This window comes from Sus scrofa, chromosome 1 (assembly GCF_054392235.1).
Source record: "Sus scrofa isolate SSC_HxYL_T2T_F1_AM1 chromosome 1, Sscrofa_HxYL_maternal_Yorkshire_Landrace_v2.0, whole genome shotgun sequence".
In the NCBI taxonomy this organism is placed as follows: Eukaryota; Metazoa; Chordata; class Mammalia; order Artiodactyla; family Suidae; genus Sus; species Sus scrofa.
Genome location: NC_139383.1, coordinates 37,690,337 through 37,703,326, shown reverse-complemented (window position 1 = coordinate 37,703,326; position 12,990 = coordinate 37,690,337). Strand labels below are relative to the sequence as shown.

The window sequence follows — 12,990 nt, the reverse complement described above, 5'->3', positions numbered from 1 at the left end:
CTCTGAAGAAACACAAGCTATTAGAATCATTTTTATAATAATAGTGTTGCCATCTTCTTGGAACTTCTCGGTGAATTTGTTCAAACTGCCTGTGATCTAGTGGCGAGGAAACCTTTGGAGGAAGCATCTAACTTCATTAGACTGTCCAACCATCTATCTCTATGTATCCATGAGTAAAATAGTGAGAAGCACAATATATAGCGGGTTGCCAGAGTAATTGTGAAGACATTGAAAAGTCAGGGTACTTACCAGTAGAGAGCAGAGTGGCCTCATTTTTCCTTGGGGCTCTTGAAAGAGGGGACAGAGGGCGGTGCGGTCCTTTCTTGCATCCTGTTGTGCTAATCCCGTTCCTCTCTTCTCTCCTGTGCTGCCCTGGCTGGATAAAGGTCTCACTCCATTGGGTAAGCTCTGTCCCCAGGGCCCTGCTGGCTCCCTCAAAGCTCCCTTCCTCCACTGAGCCCATTGTTCCCTTCACACTGTGGCTGTGCCCCAGCCAAAGGACCACACCTCTTTTCCTAAGAGTGTTCACTGCTGGGGAGTTACAGAGTATGGGGCACTGAATGCATTTGAATCTATTTAAGCCCATGTTCCTCTCACTTCCGGATCATTTACACCACTTTCACTTGCCAAGCCATCCCTCGGGGGTCTTTTTCTGCATCACTCCTTCCTACATTGGCCGAAAGCCTTAGCATTGAAACAAGATAAAGAAAGTAGAAATTGAGAGTCGTGTATGTTTATGAAACTTTTCGAAAGTCAAGTTGTGAAATAAGAAAATTATTTTCTCTCAATTGTTGTGTTTTTCTGAACTTCCTGTAACTGTTACTTAAGCAGATGGTTCACCTTCAACTTTCTGTACCTTCTGAGCTTGAAGAGGAGAAGGGTCACTAGAGAGCTCAATTGTTGGCACCTGTGCAATTGTCAGCCCCAGGTCTCTGAATTAAGCCTCCTTTGAGTGGAATCTTATCATAACATTAATCTTTTTTCCCTAAGAGAACTGTATTTAAAGAGATGAAGAGATTGAACGTTGTTGATGAATTTCTTTTAGTAATTCTTAATGTAATTTATGAGGAAATATTTTGCCTGTATTTCCTTAAGGGAGTGTCTAGGGTAAGCCTGTAAGTATCCCCTGCATTTCTTCATCCTTTTCTGAGTTCTAGGAAAGCGCTGCTCCTGCTAATGACCTCAGTGGATATTGTCAGGAGAGGTGATGAGTTTGATCCCTTCCCTCTCAGCTTCTTGGGAGAAGGGAAGGCAGGGACAGTGTTGGGAAGTGGATGAGGGAATGCTAGCCTGGGAAATGGACCCCCATTTGCTCCCTTCCTCAGCCCAGCCTGATTTCTAAGTGGAGCTCACGGAGAACTAGCAGGCAGGCAGTCAGTGCGAAGGCGCATTAGCCGCTGTAGGAGTAACAGGGGGAGAAGGCTGATGCTCTGAGAGTTCTCAGAAGAGTGGATCTTTGGAGTTCCTGTTGTGATTCAGTGGAAACGAACCTGACTAATATCCATGAAGATGCAGTTTTGGTCCCTGGCCCCACTCAGTGCATTAAAGGATCCTGCATTGCTGTGAGCTGTGGTGTAGGTCACAGACACGGCTTGGGTCCTGCATTGCTGTGACTGTGTCTGTGGCTGGCAGCTGCAGCTCTGACCCCTGGCCTGGGAATCTCTAAATGTTGCACCTGTAGCCCTAAAAAAGAAAAAGAAAAGTGGATCTTTGTACCAGATGTCCTAGGATGGATGCACAAGTCCTTGCTCCCATGTCAGACTCTGTAACTTGGGTTTATGTGGCGTGCTTCCCTGACGGACTCATGTTAACTAGGTTCAGTCCTCGGGAGAGCTTCTCTTGAATGCAATGCTTAGCTCTGAGTTGCCTGGCTCTACTTGCTTGCCCCTTGCCCCTTGCTCTCTTCCTGAACAGAAGAGAGTTGGACCAGGAGAGCATGGCCATGGGTGACTGGGCAGACGCGGGGGAAACCACATAGTCTCATATTTCTTGACCTCAGGGGAACCTACAGAAAATAAAAAGAATATGCAGCCATGGACCTTCTGCTCTTCCTTCACACCCTTGGAAGTGACTGTGGACCCTCCTGCCCGATAAAAACAAATATCTTGGTGGGGAGGGCAATGAAGACTTGAGATAGTTGAAACTGCTGTTTTAAAACTGAATAGGAAGTTTCTCATGTACTTATATTGTTCTATCTTCTTTTTTCTTTCTTTTTCTTCCCCTTTAATCTGCTTTTGCCCTGAAGCTACTCCATCCGCCATTCCATAAGTATGCCTGCTATGAGGTAATGTGTGTAATTTATTTTACATAATATCAATATACAATGTGTATGAAGGGTCACTTTATTGATACTCTGTGGTTTGCTTTTCCTTTATATGAAAGAAAGCACTATGACCTGTCTTATTCTTTCCTGATGGCCCTCAGGAAAAAAGGCTGACAATCCTGCAGAAGTATTATAGGCATAATGAGCTTGGGGTGTTGAATAGACAGTGTTAATTCACCCTCTCCTGTTTTGTGTGACCTGAAACAAGTTATTTAAGCTATCTCCAGATCTAGAACCATTCTCTTATCCATATACTGGGAGAAATAAGACCTACCTCATATGGTTGTTGTGAGATGTATAACCTGTGTAAAGCACTTAGAACAGGGCCTGGAACATTCCAGGCACACATACAAAGGTAGAAATCCATTTATTTCCACAGAATTAAATGTAAGCCTGAGAGCAAGTTTAAATGAAGAGATAAAGAGATTACGAGGGCTACAGTTCTAGAAATGATACCATTAGGATTTTTTAAAGGGAAATACTAAGGTGAGGTGTCTGTTGAATAATAAAAATATTAAAATTACTGGTCAGATGAAAATTCCTGAGAAAGATGTTCCCTGCTGCCAGTTGGCATGACTTAGTGGTACAATCAGATGAAATCAAAGTATTATCAATAAGGTATAGAGGAATGAATGTTAGATTGGGATTCAGAAGATGCAGGTTGTAGTCTGGTTCTGCTGAGAATGAACTTGGCAGCCTGAGGAAGGTCACCTCAGTGACAATAATTTCATCATGTTTAAAATAAGAGACTAGAACTAGTTTTACTGCTCCTCCCACGGCGCCCGATAAAAACAGGAGTCCTTGCGATGTCTTGGGCTGCCTTGGTAGGGGGCTCAGTGCGAGGGGATTCAGCCTTCAGGACCCTCTTTCGCTGCTTCAGAATTGTGTCTCTTCTTCCTGCTTTATATGAATACATCTTAGAGGGAGTTTAGTCACTCTAAATAGTTTGAACCCACTGAAGCCGATTTTTTTCTAAGATCATTTGCAGTGCTATAAGTCTGTAATTTATGATACGATTAAATCTGAACAGTATCTGAACAGTTTCTCCCTGTTCTCCAGCACACACTCTAGTGTAATTTAATTAGAGAAGCTTCTGTTTTATTATATTTGATGACATCTCTTCCACACTGGGGTTGTTTGGTTACTTTGGAAATTTAACCACAGCATTTGATCTCCCTAATTTGGTGATACACAGAGAGTACAGATTTAAGATTGCTTCGTGCATATTTGAATGACTTGCTCCCCTTAGCATAAGAAAACTGAGCAGTGCAGTTTATGGCTCTGAGCTCCTTTACTAGTCAGATTTTTAAAGTCTAGGTGTCCAAAGAGAGCTTAAAAAAATTAATACGGTTCTCTTCTGTGAACCAGGAATCCATCTAGTGACCTGTCAGTCAAAGGCGTTCCTCATGACCTTGACTGAAATTAACTTTAAAAAAAATGATTTTACTCAACTAACATATAACCATGAACCACTAGGCTGAACTGTCTGCCCACTGTGGTCCTGTGTAGCTTGGCCAAATAAAACTTGCAGTGGAAGTAAGGTGCTCTAAGTATATACTTTTGAGGCATTCATGTGTAATTTCACTGATATTTCATCATGAGACAGGTACTGTAGAAGATGACCCCTAGGAGTTTGACTCATGTTTGAGTCATGTACAAGATGTAATGCCACGTGCTCGGGCCCTCTGAACTCACCATTGTTAGTTCCTATAGCCTGGATGCAAATGCATTTGACCATCTGGAGCATCAGAGTTTTAGGAGACAATCCCTAACAAAGCCAAATTCATTCAAAAACATAATCTCTGCATTAGTTTCCTTTTGATAGTATGAGAGCCATGCCACATCCCCTGCCATACAATGAAACCCATATTTTATAACCATTCTCTAAGAGAGAAATGTTTCTTTAGGCCATTCCTCTTATTTTATTTCTTCTGCACTTGAGAGAGAGTAGCAAGTGGCTTATCAAATATAGTGAATTATTTGACTTGAAAATGATGGCAGTCATGTTGCTGAAAGGTGACATGCATACAAGTTTTAAGATACATTTTGAATTCAGTTCCTTTTTCCTCCATTGGACTTGATGATATCATTTTTAATGGTAATGATGTCAATAAATCATAATGTCATGAGGCCAAATTCAGTATGGGAAACCAGAAAGCACCAAATGAAGGATCTAAATCTTAATATAACAAAATGATATGTAGATTATTTACCACAGTGAATGAACGAGTCACAAATAAAATGTTGATAGACTGCAAAGGTTCTGTCTGGTAAGAACAAATGAGTATATTTTCTTTGGAAGGAACTATAACATGTGCTAATAATACCATTTTGATCAAGTATTAGACAAGTAATGAATATATTTCAACTTAAAATAATGAACACATTGTCTTTCAGAAACACTACTTCCTGAACATTGACAGAATACTTTTAAAACTTTAAAGTTTAAAAACATATAAACTTTTTTTTTCCTTGAGCTATTTCTGTCTTGTCTCACATTCACTAAAATAAATGACTTTTAAAATTCCAAGTGGGAAAACTCGAACATGACATTCTTCAGAAGTGGGATTTTCCATAGCCTACAGAACAACTGAGTTGGGAAAAGGAATGTTGTGATAGAACCAGTTCATTAGTAAATGAAAAATTAAGCTATCCCTCCTTTAACTCATTGGAAATGATTTCTGGTACACCATAGGATAATTTACAGTTGTATCATTGCCAAATGCTATGTTAGTTATTCTTTAGTTGAATGTCTCTTTTACTTAGAACAATTCCATGTCACCTTATGGTTCCTGGATCCCACCTAGCAGAAGCAAAATGTATTTCAAACCTGGTTGGTGTAGGTAGCAAACCAACAACTAGCTCTGGGGCAGAGGTGATATTTGCATGTAAGAGCAGAAATCAGACAGCATGGTTGCTAAAACAGCTAGGTCTTTGGAGCTGACCTCTCTTTTTCTTGTTATTTTAGGAATTCTCCTACTTTCAAATCATTTGAGGAGAGGGTTGAAACAACTGTCACAAGCCTTAAGGTACAGACGAAGTGAATTGTGTGTCATTGGGATCATTGACTCAGGACAGCTTAGTCATTGCTGCTGCTGGTTCCAAAGGTGGGGCTACCAGCGTTTGGTGCAGCCAAGAAGGCAGCCTTGCACAGAGTCACTTTTCTTCACATATAAATCTATAAATAAAACCAGTATTGAATGGTATTACTATATCCTTACAGAGTTGTTCACATAAACCATTCAGAAGTGAATTATTCATTAAATGAATTGGGGTTTGTGTTCATCTCCTCAATGGTTAGAACTCAATGCAGATATGTGATAGATAATTATGAATAGGACGAAGGACATGTGAACTCTGCATTTGGAGTGTAAGTGAAAGTTTAGCAATAGCTCAGAGCTCCTCTGCTGTGGACCTGGACCAGTAAAAAAGAACTTGGCTCCATCCTGCCATCCTCCACCCGTCAACCATCTAGACTTGTTTATTCCATTCACATACTTAGCACAGCCCAGTTTTCATGGAGGGAAAATAAAGCTGAGTTACAAAATGCTTTATTTTCTATCAGCGTGTTTGTTCCCTTAGTATAAACTGAAAGTATGCCTGTTCTACAGTAGGTGCCAAAAAATTCATTGAATTTATTGTTTCAACATAGATCAGTTAATGTACAGAGGGAAAAGGAGAAAAAATATAATCAGTGTAGTCTTAAAATATATAGAACTTTTAAAACAGGGCATATCATTGATAGTACAAGATTTTTTTAAGATATCACCTGAACTTTATATCTTGCTATCATTATCACTATTTTGCATACAATCCTTTTTTTTTTTTTTTTTTGGTCTTTTTGCCTTTTCTAGGGTTGCTTCCATGGCATATGAGGTTTTCATGCTAGGGGGTCTAATCAGAGCTGTAGCCACCCGCCTACACCAGAGCCACAGCAATGCAGGATCTGAGCCACGTCTGCGACCTACACCACAGCTCACGGCAACACCAGATCCTTAAGCCACTGAGCAAGTCCAGGGATCGAACCCGCAACTTCATGGCTCCTAGTTGGATTCATTAACCACTGAGCCACTACAGGAACTCCTACAATCCATTTCTGTATTACCCTATTAGTGGGAAAATTAGGACTGTATGATCTTTAACCAGATCAGAAGCAGATATGGGCATGTGCTGGTTACCCAGCTGCTTCTGCATCATACCACCCTCACATGTGCTGCCTGATAAGAGTCTGTGAGGAGTAAGTTATTCCTTACTCGAGGTCTTAGATAGATGCTCTTACTGATTTTTGGCCCAGAGGGTCTTTCCCCTTAGAGGAGGGTTTTCACATAATCTTCTCTTTTCCAGGCATCTAATTAGGTGTTTAAGGCCCAAGAATGAAAATATTACTCAGCAGTCACCACACCTTTGTGGGTCTCATTTACTGGCAATTTCTAGTTGTGTATTTTTACTACTCTGTTTGTCAACATCATCATTTATTTAGTGGATAAGGACCAGGAGGAGGCATTACATTGCCCCTATTTGTAGGGAAAACTTTTTATAGGGAAGGACATGCAGTATCACAGACATTTCTCTTGCCACATGATCTAATTTCAAAACAAAAGATTCAAAAAAACTCTAGGAGCTAATCTCTCAGTGTTTGGTTCTGAGCCTTAGACGGTCCAAGGAGGTTGGATTCTATTGTTTGTTAGACAAGTTCTGATGTAGGAGAAGTTGTACTTTTTAGGTTTTCTTTAGAAGAAGGAGATATGAAGAAGCAAAAGAAGAATAAAGGACAACCTATTTTCATTTGCTTTTAGGAAACTCTGGTAAGCTCACACTCTCAGCTTCTCACTTTTCTTACCTCATCTGGTTGGAAGGTAGAGAGCCTGCCTCCTCCTTTAGACACTTACAAAACTAACTCAGCCAACCAGATACCAGCCTGTGTCGAGACTTCCTGAAAGCAGATTCTCTATTGCACAACTGTCCATGTGTCTCACAAGACTCACATTCCACCCACTTCCTGGGTCACGGTCAATGCCTAGCTTCTCTTATTCTGCCCACACAGGCAATGGAGAATAGCGAATAATCAAGCTTTGTGTTAGATCTCCCACTTAATAATTACAAATATCTTATTCCTTTTTTTACTTCAGACTAAACAATAGATGCTTAACCTTTCTTCGTAGAGTTTATTTTCTTCATAATTTACTTTTGTGTTCTCAATCTTCTCCAAAACTTCTCTAACTTTCTTCAACTATGGATCCCGAGGCTGTTTCCTGCTGAAGGAATGACTCATGAATCAGTAAGGATGAGTGAAATTCCTTGCAGGTCTGTGTGCTGTATTTCTGCTCCCACATACTGCTTTGAGCCTGATTTTTCAAACACCGCTTTAAGGGAGTCGTGTTCATATTTGTGTTCTATTAGAAATAATGTTCTGTGCAGTGAGGTCCTTTCCTGCCACCTTCTCACACAATCTGTCCCCCCATCTGGCATTTTCACCCAGTGGATGGTTCTTATACCCAATTGTGTAGATTGATTTTCTGTGAAAAACTTGCCAATTCATCATAATCATATAAAATGTAACGCCTTTCTGCCTACATCTTGACTGATGTCACCTGTACACTCAATGAGCACAATTTCTATTTCATCTAAAACAAGCAAATAGGAAACAGACCCAGAATTAGCTCACTCCCGTGAAAGCATATTTGGAATGTTCTGCCATGTTCCAATGAATCACGGGCAACTACCTCCCTTCCAGTCATTCTGCACCCATATCAAACAGGACATGGTTTCAATGCACCTACCTTTTTTTTTTTTTTTTTTTTTTTGTTTTTTTACCTTTTAGGGCCGCACCTGTGGCATATGGAGGTTCCCAGGCTAGGGGTCAAATCAGAACTACAGCTGCCGGGCTATGCCACAGGCACAGCAATTTGGGATCCAAGCTGTATCTGCAACCTAAACCACAAGTCACTGCAACGCCAAATCCTTAACCCACTGAACAAGGCCAGGGATTGAACCTGCATCCTCATGGATGCCAGTTGGGTTCGCTAACCGCTGAGCCACAACTGGAACAACACAGTGCACCTACTTTTTGATGAGTATATTGTGTGGCTTGAATTAAAACCTTAAAAAAAAGCAAGATGTTATACATATTGTTTCTTTGTGTCCTTTCAATCAGATATTTTATTCTGAGAGATTAGGAAGCCCAATTTAATAATCCAAATAAAACTTGTTTGCCAAGAACAATTATAATGTTGGGGACAAAGTGACAAATTCTAGGATGAAAAAACATTTTCAAGGGACAGATCCAGGACAGGCTTATTGTTCACATCTTTGCTCAAGCAGGTCCTTGGCTAAAGTATTGTAGAATCCAGTCATGAAACCCACATGGTTAGGAAACCCCTTTAGTCTACTCCTTTCTCTGTCAAATTTCTTTGTGGTTTCCTTCATCTTTACTTGTTCTATTTTGACTTAAGAAATCAAGAAATAGAAGAGAAGAATAAAACAAAGCCCAGAAAAAAACATCTATAATTGGTATTTGCCTGATTCAACACTGTGTGTGACCTTTATCACAAAAGAGAATGCAAATAAAGAAGATGTGACTATTAATAGTCAATTACATTGAATTAACATTCTCTCTCAGAAAAGAAATAAGCATAGCGAAACCAAGCATGCTTCTTCCCAGTGCTGAGATAACACAGAGTAGAGGAGGAATCCATGCTCTGTGCCTAAGCTCTACAAACTAAGGCTTATGGGCCAAATCCAGCTGGTTGCCTATTTTTAAAGAGTCTATACATTAATAGTGGTTTTCACTTTTTTTTTGATAGTGGGAAAAAAATCAAAGGAAAAATAATATTTTGTGATGTGAAAATTGAACTAAATGAAATTAACATCTCAGTGTCCAGATATACAGCCTTTATGGAACACAGCCATGCTCATTCACTTATGTGTTGTCTTGGCTGCTTTATACAATGGCTGATTTGGGTATTTGTGACAGAGACTAAAATATTTATAATCTGTCACTTTCCAGAATGAGTTTTCCAATCCCAAGCAGAGTGGAAAAATTCAACTTAGTAACTGAATTTACAGAGGCAGAGAAAGATTTTAGTGACAGTGTGAGAAAGGTGTGTTTGTGATTTGCGATGACTGAACTGCTTTTAAACCCTGCTTAAGGTTTTAAAAGGGCAAGTCAGGCAATAAACATACATTCTCCAGTGTGGCTTATGTTCCTTGTGTGTGATGATAAGTGACAGTGAGATGTAGACAGCATTTGGGGAATAGCAACATTATCTATTCTCTGCCTTTCTTTTCTTCAGAATGTTTTTCCCTTTTGTTAATTGTTGAAGGAAGGCCGATGTGACCATTAGTCAGACTTGCACTTAGCATTTTGGACCATTAAATATTCTTTTGAAAAACTTTAGTAAGGAATTTTTTCAAAATAGTAAATCATATTTCTTAATTATATTTTTTTCTTGATCATATTCTTATTAGCCAATAACAGGAACGCAAAAAGGGAGCCTCACACAGCTTCATAATTTTGCATTTTAAGGGATATTCCTCCAGTAAAGACAACTGCCTGGAAAGACGTGAGGCGTCCAGTGCTGAAGCCGTGATTGGTTTCCAACTCTCAAAGTGGAGACCAGAAATCATGTTCTGTTGAGCCACTCTGCCTTTCAGGAAACATTTGTCAGAAATCCGGATTGCCTTGCTAATGCTGAAGTCACTTGAAGGCATCCACGTATTTGTAAAATTGGGGGAGTTTAATATCCAGTTCCATTTGCATTCATTCGGTTCTCTGGGTGACTGAGTAGACGGTGCAGAGCCATAGATTTGGACATGCGCCTAAATGGACTGAGAATGCTAGATGTAGAAGACATAAAGCGAGCGTTGCTGAAGTGGTACAAAATTTAAGTTTCGAATCCAAACCCAGAACCCAAATATGAATGACATCCTAGCCCTCTGCCAAAGGAAACTAACTTCACAACCTTTACTTCCCTTTTGCCTCCCCTCTCAAAAAAGAGTTTCTGAATTTGAAAGTAATTCATCTTATAAAGAGATTACAGAAGTAACGAGCTAACTGCCTATTTGCGTCTCTGCCCATTGCAGACGAAAGTAGGCGGAACGAATCACGGTGGAGGCAGCTTTGAGGAGGTGCTCAGCTCCACCGCCCACGCCAGCGCGCAGAGCTCGGCCGGCGGCCCCCGGCGGGCGGAGGAGGAGGAGGAGCTGCAGTGCTAGAGCCGCCCGGACCCCCGGCAGCCTCTAGCCGCCTCCAGGACCCTTCCCTGCCGCCCCCTCCCCCGCTGCACCCCCAACCTCCCTGCGCATCCAGACCTGAAGACCAAAATCCCACCCACCCAGGCCTTGACCTTGTTCTTCAAATGGCTTCTCCTCAAAGTCTAATTAAGTAATTTCCATTGTATTTGTGTTGATGATGGACCACTTGACAGTCACACTTAAGTATTCATAGATCGTCATCTTTTTAAAATTGTCTTGATGTCAACGGGTACACAGCGGGTCATGGCCATTGTTTTGTGTAATTCAACATACTTTCCGAACAAGCTGCTATTAATTATTTGCTTTGATTTTTGCTTGGCCTCCTGTCCGAAGTGCATGTCTTTGAAAGCTGACTGAGCGCCCCCTTTCCGTTCTGTCCACTGGATGGGCTTTCTGACCATCTCCAGCAATGAATGGGATAACACCGCAAATTTCATGAAAATGCTTGTGATCTCCCTCATCTACTTTAATTCTATATGTTTATTTAAGCAATTAAAATAATTAATTTTAATGATGACTGAGTTCTTAATTTTTTTACATTTGTGTCAGATCTGTTGATGGCCTTAAAAGGTAGTAGCTATGATTCTGCAAATGCTATTTTAAATCAACTTCTACTGCTAATTTGGTGAAGGAGAGGATATGTAAGTCATTATAACCTCATCTTCCTTAGGATGCTAAAACAATCTCCTCTAAGATTCTCTCTAACCTACCTAGAGTAGTAGTGAACTCAGATAACTACTGAGAAGGCAGACAAGGGATAGCTGAAAAGGAATTGCTAGAAAATGGGAGAAGCAGTCTCCTTTCCAGTTTGCAAATTGCTTTCATGAATGACAACAGTGGCATATAAAACTAGCAGATTTCTGCATTAACTATTTACCTCCACATCATACACTTCTCTTTTCTTCTACAGGATGTATCTACGTTATTTAAATGCACACAGAATAGACCTTCTAGGAGTTCCCGTCGTGGCGCAGTGGTTAACGAATCCGACTAGGAACCATGAGGTTGCGGGTTCGATCCCTGCCCTTGCTCAGTGGGTTAACGATCCGGCGTTGCCGTGAGCTGTGGTGTAGGTTACAGACGCGGCTCGGATCCAGCGTTGCTGTGGCTCTGGCGTAGGCCGGTGGCTACAGCTCCGATTCAACCCCTAGCCTGGGAACCTCCATATGCCGTGGGAGCGGCCCAAGAAATAGCAACAATAACAACAACAACAACAACAAAGACAAAAGACAAAAAAAAAAGAATAGACCTTCCAACTAAAAAAATCACAATTTAAATGTATGTAGTAATAATACATATACTATATAACTATACATTTAAATGTATATAGTAATAATGCGTAGTGTATAATTATATATAAGTAATAATATACTATCTATACTATGTATAATATATATTGTTAGTATGTTCATTGTTCATATTTAACTAATTACATAGAAGCAGATATATGTGACATAATGAAATAAAGCCAACCTAAAAAATTCTATTCAAATTAGTGAAGCATCCACCTAATTGAAAATCAAACTGGTTCAGGGCCAGGTAATCACTGAGGTCTCAAATCTTAGGAGCATGGAGTTCCCGTCATGGCTCAGTGGTTAACAAATCCGACTAGAAACCATGAGGTTTCGGGTTCCATCCCTGGCCTTACTCAGTGGGTTAAGGATCCAGCGTTGCCATGATCTGTAGTGTAGGTCACAGACACGGCTCAGATCCCCCATTGCTGTGGCTCTGGAGTAGGCTGGCAGCTGTAGCTCCAATTCGACCACTAGCCTGAGAACCTCCATATGCTGCAGGAGCGGCCCTAGAAAAGGAAAAAAAAAAAAAAAAAAAAAAAAGAGCAAAAGGTATGGTGCTGTAAACTTGACCTGGAGTTCACAAGAGTGGACAAAGAAGCCCTGCCAGTGGGAGCATTGGCATGCTCCCTCACCTACACTTCTAGCCTGCTGGTTGAAGCCAAACCCCCTCCAGCTGGCTTGTGACTGCGTTGCTCACCCACTGCTGCTGTTTGTCCTCATGTCTCTGCCAATCTGCAGTTGCCTGGTCATCTTTTATAAACTCACTGCCACCTTTTTGACTGCATTCAGCACGCTGCATTGTATTAGAAAATGCAAAGAGTTCTCATTGTGGCTCAGTGGTTAATGACCCCAACTAGTATCCATGAGGACACAGGTTCGATCCCTGGCCTCGCTCAGTGAGTTAAGGATCCAGTGGCACCGGCCAGCAGCTGTAGCTCCTATTCGACCCCTAGCCTGTGGTCGAACCTCCATGTGCCATGGGTGTGGCCCTAAAAAGACAAAAAAAAAAAAAAAAAAAAAAGAGAGAGAGAGAGAAAAGAAAATGCAGTTATAGTGCTATAACCAATATCTTCATTCAGCAACCCATATCCACACATAATAATCTTAGCTTTACAATCT

General features: G+C 40.8%; 2 protein-coding genes across 13 annotated transcripts in view; one reads left to right on the top strand and one right to left on the bottom strand.

Annotated features, from left to right (window-relative positions):
- Positions 1–11,087, top strand: part of TPD52L1 (TPD52 like 1) — a 94,099-nt gene extending 83,012 nt beyond the window's left edge. For 2 of the 12 annotated variants that reach the window (XM_021088700.2, XM_085016113.1), the window contains exons 5-8: positions 387–401; positions 2,246–2,284; positions 5,292–5,352; positions 10,406–10,828. In XM_021088700.2, the coding sequence (XP_020944359.1) occupies positions 387–401; positions 2,246–2,284; positions 5,292–5,352; positions 10,406–10,537 (247 nt within the window). In that variant the 3' untranslated portion in view covers positions 10,538–10,828. Of the gene's footprint in view, positions 1–386; positions 402–2,245; positions 2,285–5,291; positions 6,208–7,046 lie in introns of all 12 variants that reach the window. The other 10 variants (XM_021088707.2, XM_085016118.1, XM_085016123.1 and 7 more) reach the window with 9 other exon arrangements.
- The window catches only part of HDDC2 (HD domain containing 2), a 27,286-nt gene continuing 24,318 nt past the window's right edge, over positions 10,023–12,990 (bottom strand). The window contains exon 6 of the mRNA XM_085016144.1: positions 10,023–10,159. Coding sequence (XP_084872270.1) covers positions 10,083–10,159 — 77 coding nt within the window. The 3' untranslated portion in view covers positions 10,023–10,082. The remainder of the gene's footprint in view (positions 10,160–12,990) is intronic.